The sequence below is a fragment of the Ovis canadensis genome, chromosome 20 (genome assembly GCF_042477335.2).
Source record: "Ovis canadensis isolate MfBH-ARS-UI-01 breed Bighorn chromosome 20, ARS-UI_OviCan_v2, whole genome shotgun sequence".
NCBI classification, from domain to species: Eukaryota; Metazoa; Chordata; class Mammalia; order Artiodactyla; family Bovidae; genus Ovis; species Ovis canadensis.
This window is the reverse complement of record NC_091264.1, coordinates 44,616,401-44,629,318: the sequence shown is the minus strand read 5'-3', so window position 1 is coordinate 44,629,318 and position 12,918 is coordinate 44,616,401. Positions and strand designations below refer to the sequence as shown.

At 41.8% G+C, this 12,918-nt stretch overlaps 2 protein-coding genes and 1 non-coding gene across 3 annotated transcripts in view; all 3 read right to left on the bottom strand.

Annotated features, from left to right (window-relative positions):
• The window catches only part of ZSCAN23 (zinc finger and SCAN domain containing 23), a 32,146-nt gene extending 30,805 nt beyond the window's left edge, over positions 1-1,341 (bottom strand). Inside the window, exon 1 of the mRNA XM_069563725.1 lies at positions 1,269-1,341. The gene's annotated coding sequence lies outside the window, so the exon portion shown is untranslated. The remainder of the gene's footprint in view (positions 1-1,268) is intronic.
• Positions 1,342-6,616: 5,275 nt separating this feature from the next.
• Positions 6,617-6,689, bottom strand: TRNAF-GAA (transfer RNA phenylalanine (anticodon GAA)). The gene has a single exon. It is a non-coding gene; the product is annotated as a tRNA-Phe (tRNA).
• Positions 6,690-7,969: 1,280 nt separating this feature from the next.
• LOC138425613 (olfactory receptor 2B11-like) lies at positions 7,970-8,914 on the bottom strand. The gene has a single exon (XM_069563736.1). It carries the CDS (start codon positions 8,912-8,914, stop codon positions 7,970-7,972), a length of 945 nt encoding a protein of 314 aa, XP_069419837.1.
• Between the last annotated feature and the right edge of the window lie 4,004 nt (positions 8,915-12,918).

Genomic DNA, 12,918 nt, shown 5'->3' with positions numbered 1-12,918 from the left:
AATAGAAAACCATTTCTGATATGCGCGGATGCTAACTTCAGTGTGTCTCTTTGCGACCCTATGGATTGCAGCCTGCCAGGTTCCTTGTCCATGGGGTTCTCCAGGAAAGACTGCTGGAGTGGGTTGCCACGCCCTTCCCAGGTCATCTTTTCAACCCAAGGATCCAACCCGCGTCTCTAATGTCTCCTGCATTGGCAGGCAGGGTCTTTACCACTAGCGCCACCTGGTGCTATTCTGGTATATGGTGTTTCAAATCTTGACTCAGTTTCACTAAGATCAATTTCCTTCTTCTCTGTCATCTTTTCTACTGATCAAAGCGCAACACCAGCGAGTGGGTGGGAAAACAGGTGTACACACACAAATGAAATGGCTGTTTCATCAGGTTTGCAGACGGCACACGTCCTCAAATATATTCCTCTCTCTAAACTTAAATCCTAACTAGAAGTTCAGGATTACTAAAGTGTAAAAGCGGTAGGACCATATTCAAATAAGGGAACTCACTTCCCTTACAATAAAGCTAATACAGAAAAAAGAGCTGAGTCAGCACGGCAAAGGGTTTAAGAAAATGGACTCTGAAGTCAGACTCCCTGGATCTGAATCGTGACTACATCCCATTACCAGCTGTGGAACCCGGGGCAAGTTACTCAACTTCATTTTCTTCCTGGACCTTAAAAAAAAAGGGGGGGGGGGAGGGGAAGTAACATACTACTAGTGTCTACCTCATAAAGTTATTAGAAGTAACTAACTTAATATTGGGAAAGTGCTTTGAACAGTGCTGGCGGACACGTAAGTGCTATTTAAATATTCGTGTTTTGTTTTTTAAAAATCAACAGTTGGCAAAAGCCTATACATTCTTGAGTGAATCAGACTAAAAGAGGCTGTGGCAATGTTATAAAACCATCGTGCTCATTGTTTAAAATAAGCCCCCAGTAGAGAATGGCAGCCGTGGGAAAATACAAACCATTCTGGCTATCGGAACCTAATCTTATCCTAGGATGCGGGGAAAGAGAGTTCCGAAGGACACTGGTGCTAGGACCGACTGTTTGAAGGGCTCAGGAACAGACGAAGGGGATGGGGGTGGAGGCACGGACGCTGACTTTCAACTAACAAGGCCCTTCCAGGTTCCGGGGCAACCTCCTCTGCCCTCATCTTTCCAGCCAAGCCCTGGCGAAGAAGACCCGCTGCCTCCTCCCCACACCCAGTCCAGAGTCACAGCGCACAGTCCGGACTTTTCAAAGGCCCTGCGGTAGCCCGACTCCGAAGCTCACCGGGCAGCCGTGGCACCACCTCTGAATCCTTGACAACCGCAGCCTGGATAATGATAAACTACAAAGGCCGGAAGTGCGTCACACCGCGGCTCTCAGGGGTGTTCCTTCTAGTAAGCCCGGAGGTTTTCACACCTCGGTGGTCGCTGCTCTGAATCCCCCGCTAGGCGTAGGGAGGCGCTGGCTTTCCTAGTCTCTTTCAAGGGGCTGGGCGTGGGGTATACAATAACTGTCCAACACAGTGTTATCTGTACACTATTTCATTTACACATACTAACTCCCTTATTCTACATAACAGTCCTTTGGGTTCCGTATAATTATATCCCTTTCAGTTCAGTTCAGTTCAGTCGCTCAGTCGTGTCCGACTCTTTGCGACCCCATGAATCGCAGCACGCCAGGCCTCCCTGTGCATCGCCAACTCCCGGAGTTCACTCAAACTCACGTCCACCGAGTCGGTGATGCCATCCAGCCATCTCATCCTCTGTCGTTCCCTTTTCCTCCTGCCCTCAAATCCCGGCACATTCTATCTACATTATCAATTACTATTTCCTGCAAAGAAAACTTTGTGTGCACCTTATTTTCTAGCACAAGATATTCCAGGCTCATTTTATACTTTTCCTGCCTTAGACCTGGAATCCGCCATTGCTCCATGAAGCTGTGGTTCCTTTTAATGTAGAATGATATACAGAAACTAAGATCTGAATTCTGAATAATAAACTCATTGCTACTGGGATAGATCATTGTTTTTAGGCCCTATCAGTAGACCCTCTTTTTTTTTTTTTTTTGAGTAACACATGCGTGCGTGCTAAGTCGCGTCACTACCGTCCAACTCATTTGCGACCCTATGGACTATAGCCCGCCAGGCTCCTCTGTCCATGGGGATTCTCCAGGCAAAAATACTGGAGTGGGTTGCCCGGCCCTCCTCCAGGGGATCTTCCTGTCCTTGGGATCTAGCCCACATCACTTACATCTCCTGCATTGGCGGGTGGATTCTTTACCACTATGGCCGCCTGGAAAGTCATCATTAGACCTTAAGGCTGGAAAAAAATACACATAGGATAAGCATTTTATAAAATATTTCCAATTTAAATACAACTTCACAGATTTCTTCTTCATTTTCACCATTGCACATATGATCTTCCCTTCTTCCACAGGAAAAAAACCCTGTTCCGAACAACATCCATATAGTCACTCAATTTACTCTTACAATATATATTTTTTTTAATTTTTAAAATATCAACATCATTAGCAATAACACATCTACTATGTACAGTTCTCAATTTCTTTGCTTGCTTTATTTGTTCTTGAATTGTATCCCATTAAGGGAGATAGAGTACATATACATAACTTATTTGAATTCTTTTCTCTGTGTAGCTATATTATAAACTTGGTATACAGTTAGTCATTTGTTTTATTCAGTTTCAAGATTTGCTTTCCTTTCTTCCTTCTCCTTTCTGAATATGCAAAACAGTTCAAAATTAAAATTACATAAAAATATATATTCAGAGTTTTGTGTCCATCCCTAACTCCTTTATCTCATATATACTCTTGCCCCATTTTTATTAGTTTTATCCTTTCCTTCTTCCTACTTCGTCCTCTCATCCCTTCCCTTCCTTTCTGGTACAAAAACAAACTTTTACCCCTTTATATCTATGCTGCTGTTGCTGCTAAGTCACTTCAGTCATGTCCGACTCTGTGTGACCCCAGAGATGGCAGCCCACCAGGCTCCCCCATCCCTGGGATTCTCCAGGCAAGAACACTGGAGTGGGTTGCCATTTCCTTCTCCAATGCAGGAAAGTGAAAAGTGAAAGTGAAATCGCTCAGTCATGTCTGACTCCTAGCGACACCATGGACTGGAGCCTACCAGGCTCCTCTGTCCATGGGATTTTCCAGGCAAGAGTACTGGAGTGGGTTGCCATTGCCTTCTCACTTTATATCTATAAATAATGTTATATGTACTCTTTTGCATCTTACTTTAATAAAATAAGCTGGTGCATGTGCATGCTCAGTTGCTTCAGTCGTGTCCAACTCTTTGCGACCCCATTGTAGGCTGCCAGGCTCTTCTGCCCATGGGATTTTCCCAGCAAGAATACTGGAATGGATTGCCATTTCCTTCTCCAAGAATAAGCTGGAAATCATCCTAAATCTGTTGATGGAAATAGTCTTTTTCTGTTACCGTGACATGGTACTTCATTGCATTGGAAAAGGAAATGGCAACCCACTCCAGTATTCTTGATTGGGGAAATCTCATGGACAGAGGAACCTGGTGGGCTACAGTCTGTAGGGTCCCAAGGAGTCAGACACGACTGAGCAACTAAGTGCACACACTATTGGTTTTTTAACCAATCTTTTAGGGATGGGTATTTGGATTCTTTCCAGTATTTTGCTTTAACGAATAATGTTGCAATGAACAATGAAGAGAGAAGGAAGGTGTCTTTGTAAGCATTGTATCATTTTGCACTTTCAACAACAATGTGAGATAGAGCCTGCTTTCACACAACCTCCCTAATTGTATGTTTTCAGGCTTTTGAATATTGCTGACCTGATAGGTCATTAGGTACTGTATGCAGGTCAGGAAGCAACAGTTAGAACTGCACATGGAAGAACAGACTGGTTCCAAATAGGAAGAGGAGTACGTCAAGGCTGTATATTGTCACCTGCTTATTTAACTTCTATGCAGAGTACATCATGAAAAATGCTGGGCTGGAGGAAGCACAAGCTGGAATCAAGATTGCCAGGAGAAATATCAATCACCTCAGATATGCAGATGACACCACCCTTATGGCAGAAAGTGAAGAAGAACTAAAAAGCCTCTTGATGAAAGTGAAAGAGGAGAGTGAAAAAGTTGGCTTAAAGCTCAACAGTCGGAAAACTAAGATTATGGCATCTGGTCCCATCACTTCATGGGAAATAGATGGGGAAACAGTGGAAACAGTGGCTGACTTTATTTTGGGGGGCTCTACAGTGGAAACAGTGGCTGTCTTTATTTTGGGAGGCTCTAAAATCACTGCAGATGGTGACTGCAGCTATGAAATTAAAAGATGCTTAGTCCTTGGAAGGAAAGTTATGACCAACCTAGATAGCATATTCAAAAGCAGAGACATTACTTTGTCCACAAAGGTTTATCTAGCCAAGGCTATGGTTTTTCCAGTGGTCATGTATGGATGTGAGAGTCGGACTATAAAGAAAGCTGAGCGCTGAAGAATGGATGCTTTTGAACTGTGGTGTTGGAGAAGACTCTTGAGAGTCCCTTGGACTGCAAGGAGATCCAACCAGTCTATCCTAAAGGAGATCAGTCCTGGTGTTCATTGGAAGGACTGATGTTGAAGCTGAAACTCCAATACTTTGGCCACCTGATACAAAAAGCTGATTCATTTGAAAAGACACTGATGCTGACAAAGATTGAGGGCAGGAGGAGAAGGGGACGACAGAGGATGAGATGGTTGGATGGCATCACTGACTCAATGGACATGGGTTTGGGTAGACTCTGGCAGTTGGTGATGGACAGGGAGGCCTGGCATGCTGTGGTTCATGGGGTCACAAAGAGTCGGATACAACTGAGCAACTGAACTGACCTGAAAGAACTACAAACTAAATGCTAAAATCTCTGTTAAAAATGAACTCACAGTGCCAAATGTTGCCGAAGATTATAGAGCAATGGAAATTTGCATACACTGTTGATAAGAGTGTAAAATTGGCAACACCATTGTTGGGAAATTCTTTGCTATATCTACTGAAGTTGAACGTGTGCATATTCTACGACACAGGCATTTCACTTTTAGTTATATTGCTGCCAGCAGTGTATATATATTTACATATGAAGACACACTTTAGCTGCATTTTTTATAGTTCTAAACCAGAAGTGAAGTCGCTCAGTCGTGTCCGACTCTTTGCGACCCCATAGACTGTAGCCAGCCAGGCTTCTCTGTCCATGGAATTCTCCAGGCAAGAATACTGGAGTGGGTGCCATTTCCTTCTCCAGGGGATCTTCCCGACCCAGGGATCAAACCCCAGTCTCCCGCATTGCGGGCAGACGCTTTAACCTCTGAGCCATCAGGGAAGCCCTTACCGCAATCCAAAAGTCCATTAACAGCAAGATGAATACAAAAATGGAAGTTTATTCATAAAATGGTATGAATGACGAAAGTGAATGAACTACAGCTACAAGCCACAGTGATAATTTTCACAAACGTAATGATGAATGAAAGAAACCAGACACAAAAGATGCGTATTTCATGATTCCATTTATATCAAGTTTAAAACAGGGAAAATGAATCTCTGTGTTAGAAGCCACAACAGGGAGAAAGAAAGGAATAGTTAGGGAGGGAGCACAACTGGGGTCTTCTGGGGAACTGGTAATGTTCTATTTTTCGATGCTGGTGGTAGTTGTGTGGGTGATTTCACTTCAGGAATTTCATTTAGCTGTATACCTAAGATTTGTGTACTTTTAAAATAGATATACCAAATTTCAATAGTTTGTATTTTTTAAAATCAAACCATTTCTACAGATGAAGAAACTGAGAAATGGATTTAAGTTATTTTTCCTCAAGGTTTTTAAATATTATTATTATTACTGAAAAATATTGTCATTACTGAAGTTTAGTGAGTTTAAGGACACTCCAACTCAGGAGTTTCATCAGTTCTCATTCTCCAGTTTCCTCTTTTCCTTCTCCTTATTCTATTCCTCCCCTCTTAATTACCACTAGACCACTGTATCTCCAGGTTCTCATTTTGTTCCTTGCACCTGTTATCATTCAGTCATCCATCGATTCACTGATCTTTTAGCAAACATTCATTAAGAGTAGGTACATGCACTTTAGGACTCAAAATGCCATGACTTTATTTAGGACTGAGGCAGGCTGTTGATTGCCCACTAAGTAAGTAGCTCCTTTTTATTAGATATCAGAACTCGAATTTTTTATCTGTGTCCATTGGCACCTGGAATAAAAATTAACTGAGCAATGAAGTTTGGAGAGCTTCCTAACTGGTGACCGCACTGAGATGCAGGAAAGGCATGCCCTGAAAGTGAATGGATGCTCTGCCCACTGCTCCTCCCTGTCATATCTTGCCCTATGCATATCTTGAATTTGGCTATTCCTGAGTTATATTTTTTTTATAATAAATTGGTACGTGTGTGCTAAGTCATGTCTGACTCTGAGATCTATGGACCATAGCCCTCCAGGCTCCTCTGTCCATGGGATTCTCCAAGCAAGAATATGTTGGTTGGGTTGTTGGAGTGGGTTGCTGTGCCCTCCTCCAAGGGATCAAACCAATGTCTCTTAGGTCTCCTGCATTGGTAGGCAGGTTCTTTATCACTAGCAGCCTGGGAAACCCCAAAAAAAGTGCTTTTCTGCCAAAACCTGGGATTGAACCAGGCACCTTTAGATCTTCAGTCTAACGCTCTCTCAACTGAGCTATTTCAGCCCCAAGATAAGTTGGTAAAAGTATGTAAAATGTTTCTTTGAATTTTGTGAGCTGTTCTAGCAAATTATCAAATCTGAGGAGGGAGTTATAGAAGCGCCTGACTTTATAGTTGGCTGGTCAGAAGTACAGGTGGTCTGAATTTGTTATTGGCTTCTGAAGTGGAGGTATGAGAGCAGGTAGTTAATTAGATGTGAGCTGAGAAAGAGGGTGGGAGCAAGAGCCAGATGACTGGAAATGGTCCATCTTGTGGTGACAGGAGTCCTAGAGGCAAAGAAAGGATGCAATAGATGGGAATTTCTGGTCTCTGAGTGTCACCTTTTGCTCATTATGCCCTCATTACAATGAAGTTAGCCTTACAGAAAAGAAGCGCCCATTATGTACTGACACCATGACACTTCTGCTCAAGACTAAAGAGGGGTGAAAAATCCCTCTTGCCCTGGGGAAGGTAGAGCTGGGATGAAAATCAAGAGATTTGACCTGAAACCCCTGCCTCTTCAATGAATATTGTCTGTGCAATCATTTTCACATTCCATATAACCAGCTTGCCAAAGGACCTCAGAGCAGCTGCTCACCTGATCCTGCCCATTCTCCCTCCTGAGAATGTACTATTGCTTAACAAATTCTCACTTTGCTGTCTTAGCTTCTCTGTCTCAATTCTGAATTCCTACTGCAACAAGAAGAGAACCTATTCTCCAAGAGTAAAATTTTGTGGAATTGAGCCCTTAATCTGTGAGATCTATGCTAACTCTGGGTAGTGTCAGAATTAAATTGAGGGGGCTTTCCTGGTGGTTCAGTGGTTTAAGAGTCCACCTTGCAATGAAAGGGACACTGGTTCCATCTCTAGCCTGGGAGGACCCCACGTGTCCAGGAAAACTGAGCCCATGCACCACAACTAATGAGCCTGTTCTCTGGAGCCCATACTGAAGCCTATGCACCCTGGATCCCGTGCTCCACAACAAGAGAAGCCGCTGCAATGAGGAGACGTCTCACTGCAGCCAGAGAGAGTAGCCCCCACTTGCTGCAGCTAGAGAAAGCCTGCACGGAGCAAGAAGGACCCAGCACAACCAAAAAATAGAAGTGAACTGCAGGACATCCAGTTGGTTTTAGAGAACCAGTTATTGTGGGGAAAAAACCCAATGTGTTTGGTATCAGAAGTGGTAAACACAACACACAAAGGTGTTCTTAACTTGACTTTTGAGCATTTTGATTTTGATGGAACATCTATTTAAAGGAGGATATATTTCACGTTATTGTTGAGCTTTCCTATTCAGAATAAAGCGTCATATTCTCTTGGACAAAATGGCCCTCCTCAGAAGTCTCCTCAAAGCTCCTTTAACATCCTTGTTCCTCAAGGTGTAGATGAATGGGTTGGCCATGGGAGTAATAACACAGTAAAACAGCGTCAGAACTTTGATAAGGTCTTGTGGGCTGTCCCCTGAAGGCTGCATATAGATGTAGATGCCAGGGCCATAAAATAAAGACACCACTAATAAGTGCGAAGAACAAGTGTTGAAGGCCTTAAGTCTCCCATCAGCAGAAGGGATTCGAAATACAGCTTTTGCAATATAACTGTAAGAGACAAGAATCATAGAGAGGGGACCCATTATCAGGAAGGCGGCCACCACTGCTAAAGTAAGCTCGTTGACTGTGGTGTCCACACAAGCCATCTTAATTAGACCAGGCAGTTCACAGAAGAAGTGGTCCAGTTCTTGGTTCCCACACAGGGGCAGCTGGACTGTGAGTGTGGACTGCAGTAGTGAATTGGCCAGACCAATGAGCCAAGCAGTGCTGGAAAGCTGTTGGCAGAGCTTGTGGTTCATGATTACAGGGTATCTCAGAGGCTTACACACAGCCACATAGCGGTCTAAGGCCATGGTGCCAAGCAGGACACATTCAGTACAGCCTAGCCAGTGAAATACATAGGCCTGGGTCATGCAGCCTATATAAGTGATGTTCTTGTTGGGTCCACCTAAGTTGAACAACATTTGGGGTACAGTCGTGGTGGTGAAACAGAGGTCCAGAAAGGAGAGGCTTGTGAGGAAGAAATACATAGGACTTTGGAGTTGGGAATCTAGTTGGGAAACCAGAATAATAGCAATGTTTCCCAATAGTGTGAACATGTAGGAGGTTAGGAGGGCAAAGAAGAGAGGAACATCCAACCATGGATATTTGGTAAAGCCCATGAGAATGAAATCCTCTGCAAAACTTTCATTCATGTGCTTCATTGAATTTTGATGGGAGACACCTGCTAAAATGAAGAAAAAGAAGGATGACTTTAAAAACCCTGATTTGGGACTTCACTGGTGGTCCAGTGACTAAGACTCAGATATTCCAATGCAAGGGGCCTGAGTTCAACCCCTGATCAGGGGTTGCCACAACTAAGACCTGGCATAGCATGCATAAATGAATGAATGAATAAAAACATATCTTGAAAAAAAAACCCGAGTTGGCAGAAGTTTTGACGATACCAGGGGAAAAATCATACCTTTATGGGGGAGCAATGGAGTACATCCTCAATAGAAACATTAAGGAATATAATAATTAAAATTAATATTAAAAGTCACATTTGAAAAAATCCTCTCAGTAGAGAAAGTGGCTTCATTCCCCGCCCCCCCACCCCCCCCGCCTCCCCCCCCCCCGCCTCCCCCCCTCCACCCCCGCCCCGCCCCATATCAATGCCCTATGTGATAGGTTAGTGGACATTCATCACTTGTTTTGGCTCTTCTGTATGATTAAAGAAGTCACTGGGAGGCGGTCTTCTCCTAGCTACCTTGCAGCTAAATGAGTGTACGACCTAAGAGGTGGGGGCTTGGGTAGGTGCTTAGATCATGAAGGTAGAGCCTTCATGTAAGGGGTGCTCTTATAAAAGAGAACCCACAGTGATTCCTGTTCTTTCCACCAGATGAAGTTACAGCTATAAGGTGCTATCTATTAACCCAAACGTGGGCTCTAATCAGACACTGAAACTGCCAATGCCATGATCTTGGATTTCCCAGTTTCCAAAACTGTAAGATAAATGTTGTAAATAGGTCCCCTGGTCTCTGACATTTTGTTACAGCAACCCGAATGGACTAAGACATACGTCATCAGGGAAATGCAAATTAGAACAACAATCAGATTCCACTACACACCTATTAGAGTGCATGGAATCCAGAACAGTGATACCAAACGCTGGTGTGGATGTGGTGGGAATACAAAATGGTATAGCCACTTTGGAAGACAGTCTGGCAGTTTCTTACAAAACTAAACATACTCTTAATAATGTGATCCAGCAATCACACTCCTGGGTATTTACCCAAATGAGCTGAAAACTTATATCCACACAAAAGCCTGCACAGAAATATTTGTAACAGCTCTACTCATAATTGCCAAAATTTGGAAGCAACCAAGATGTCCTTCAGAAGGTGAATGGGTAAATTAACTGTGGTACATCCAGACAATTCAGTGCTAAAAAGACACAAGCTGTCAAGCCACAAAAAGACAAAGAACTTCGAATGCTAATTACTAACTGAAAGAAGCCATCTGAAAAGGCAACACAATGTACTGTACGATTCCAACTATCATACAGTATGTTTGGAAAATGCAAACCTATGAAGATAGTAAAAAGATCAGTGGCCAGTGTTTAGGAGGAAGGGAGGGATGACTAGGTAGAACACAGAGGATTTTTAGGCAACGAAACTACTCAGTATGATATAATGGTGTATGCATGTCATTATACATTTTTTCAAACCCACAGAAGGTACAGTACCAGAGGGAACCATAACATAATTATGGATTTGGGGTGATTATGATTTCCTGGGTAAGTTCATCAGTTGTAACAATTGTACCACGCTGGTGAGAGATGTTGATAAAGGAGGAGGTTGTGCACGTGTGGGGAGTAAGGGTTATATGGGAAATCTCTGTACTCTTGCTCAGTTCTGCTGTGATATTAAACTGTTCTAAAGATAAAATCTTAAAAATCCTAATACTTCCTTACTGAGTGGGATGCAGAGTAAAAGGAACAATTCTCCTCATGGCCCTCTCCGCCAAGTAAACAGGGTTAAGATTGCTGCAGGCTCTCCCAGGGCAAGAAACACTACAGATCCTTGCTAATTTGGGGCAGAAATTTGCAGACAGTATACGAGAATGAATTCTGAGATTGTTAGACCAAAAAAATTAGTTATGTATTTGTTATCATTGTTACCTTTACCAGAGAGGCTTGTTTCAATTTACTGCCTGGAGCCATGGGTATGATTTTAATTTTCTTTTTCCTGTTGTTTTAGTTAACACTAAAATCTGGGTTTAAAGGGTCCCACCTAAATAATGTTGACTTGTCAGAATTCCCTTAGCATATAGTAGAAGGACCCCGAAGACATGTGTGGGTTATGTAATATTTGCATTAACTTGATTGATGAAAACAGACTGGTGATGAAGACAAGATTTCTTGTAATGTCTCCAAAAACAAACAAAAACAACAAGAGTTGTACTATTTGATCATCTATGAGAACTGAGAGATTTATTTTTTAGGTTACAGTTCATTACATGATTCCACTGTGGCTAATGTTTATAGGGTTGTGAAAGTGTATACACTCCACGGTGATCAAACCAAAAAGATATAAGAGGATCTGGAGAGTGAAGCATAGATGTCTCTCTCTCACTCTCACTTTTGCTCTCTCTTTGTTATGTAAGGGTTACAAGTTCTCATTTTTTGTAGTAAGTAATAAATCATATTTAAAACTAAAAATGCAGATAGAATAAAAGCATGTTATTAAGAAATATGGGTAAATAGAAGAAAACACTAAGTTATTAAAAATGTGTTACCTCAGGAGAATGGGAATTGAGAGTGAGAAATGATGAGGAAGGGAACTGCTCTTTTTCATTGTAAAATACTATTTTATTTTTTGAACTTTAAACATATATGTCTTTAATATAGAAGAAAATTAAGTATGAAGGAACGGAAGGGATCTGAATATTTACCCATGATGGTGAAGGCACTGGAGGGATATACATTATTGGAAAGCATGGAAAGCACACATCATCAATTACTGCAGCACAGGGTACACAATGTGAGGTGGTGGAAAATCAAGTTGTAAAAACAGCTTGGGTCCAGGATATGGAAAATCTTGAATACTAGGCAAGGAATCTAATCAAATTCCTTTAAAAAATGAATTTTTAACATTCATTTAAAAAAAAAAGAAGAAGAGGTGTGAAATGATTAGAGCAGCACTTTAAAACATTTATTATGACTGAATAACTAGGGACTCAAAAAGAGACCGGAAGCTGGGAAGTTACTACAAGAGTCTATGGGAGAGAGTCTGAGAATGTTAGCTCTCATAGTGGTAGTGGGAATGAAGAGCAAATTAAGAATGTCGGAGAGAGGAAAGAGCAGAAAGAACGTTTGAAATTTCAATCTGAGGTGCTGAAAGAATGAAAATTCAGTTAACAGAAAGAAGCATGTATATGAGAATTGATAGGAATACATGATTTAACCAAGAAAAGAGCTCAGAAAAAAAATAATAAATTTAAAACTTGACCTATAACAATTGGCCCTGAAGATCTATTCACCAGAGGATGGATTCCTGCTTCACCCAGACACCTCTAGTTCAACTTGACCAACTGCCCATTTATAAAATATCATACAGCTACCTGAATTCATGACTAGGATGGTTTGTTGTGGCCCTTTAACTACCAAGGACAGGGACACAGATAGAAAGTGGCAGAAGCAGAGACAATGGAGTATGTCTCCAAAAAAGATAATAGACTATATTTGCCAGGAAGTTCATTCATTTGAGTAAAAAATGGCTGAAAACCAAGATCCCATTGCCCCCACTCCACTTTGCAAATCCTCATTTTTGTTAACCATTGGTTGTTTATATTTTTGATCCTCAAATTTATCTTCAGAGTACTGGCCTTCATTCATGCATTTTAAAGCAAAAAGATAAAAATTTTATTACTGAGAAATTCTTTCTGATCATTGGGGTGTAACAAAAATGACAGTATTGGTCTTTAGAGAATTGCTTTTTGGTGGCTTGACCTGCCTTCTGACTCCTCCCCATCTCCTAGACAATTGGATTTTGTTGGACATAATTCTGGGATTAACATAATTTTGAACAAATGACAACCATTGGTCTGGCATAATGAGAAATCATTTAGCTCATAGAGGTATCTTATCCTGCCTGATCTTGTCCAAAACTCAGAACCTTCATTTTCTATCTCAAAACAAAACTGAACAAAACCCAATATCATCTAG